Below are 820 nucleotides of genomic sequence, written 5' to 3' on the forward strand. Positions count from 1 at the left end.
ACTACCAGTTACTGGATGTTAGGTAACTGTTTTACTACCAGTTACTGAATGTTAGGTAACTGTTCTACTACCAGTTACTGAATGTTAGGTAACTGTTTTACTACCAGTTACTGAATGTTTGGTAACTGTTTTACTACCAGTTACTGAATGTTAGGTAACTGTTCTACTACCAGTTACTGAATGTTAGGTAACTGTTTTACTACCAGTTACTGAATGTTAGGTAACTGTTCTACACCCAGTTACTGAATGTTAGGTAACTGTTTTACTACCAGTTACTGAATGTTAGGTAACTGTTCTACACCCAGTTACTGAATGCTAGGTAACTGTTCTACTACCAGTTACTGAATGCTAGGTAACTGTTCTACTACCAGTTACTGAATGTTAGGTAACTGTTTTGTGACATATATAGTTGTTTCTTTCCTGATGTTAATTCCTAATGACCTCATAATGTTGTCCTCACAGATATCGGACCGGTTACCGTCACAACTAACCCAGATATCTTCCAGCTACAGTTGAAGGAGCTCTACGTCCAGGGTGGAGGCGACTGTCCAGAGATGAGTGTGGGAGCGATCAAGCAGGCCCTGGACGTCAGCTTGCCCAGTTCCTCAATCTACGTCTTTACGGATGCTCGTGCCAAAGACCACTACCTGTTGGAGGACGTCCTGAAACTGATCCAGAGAAAGGAGAGTCAGGCGAGTCAAATCTTCCTACTAAGACAGTAAACAACAAACAGCTGGAGAACACGGTTTTTATCTGTAGCAATTACTACCGTTATTACTATGACCTTATTACTATGACCCGGTAGTAATTGCTACAGATA

At 41.1% G+C, this 820-nt stretch overlaps 1 protein-coding gene across 1 annotated transcript in view; it reads left to right on the top strand.

Annotated features, from left to right (window-relative positions):
• Positions 1-462: 462 nt before the first annotated feature.
• LOC106477449 (hemicentin-2-like) overlaps positions 463-820 on the top strand; it is a gene marked incomplete at its 5' end in the record, with an annotated part of 4,499 nt that continues 4,141 nt past the window's right edge. Inside the window, one exon of the mRNA XM_022381028.1 lies at positions 463-692. Coding sequence (XP_022236736.1) covers positions 463-692 — 230 coding nt within the window. The remainder of the gene's footprint in view (positions 693-820) is intronic.

Source organism: Limulus polyphemus, unplaced genomic scaffold, assembly GCF_000517525.1.
Source record: "Limulus polyphemus unplaced genomic scaffold, Limulus_polyphemus-2.1.2 Scaffold15487, whole genome shotgun sequence".
Lineage (NCBI taxonomy): Eukaryota > Metazoa > Arthropoda > Merostomata > Xiphosura > Limulidae > Limulus > Limulus polyphemus.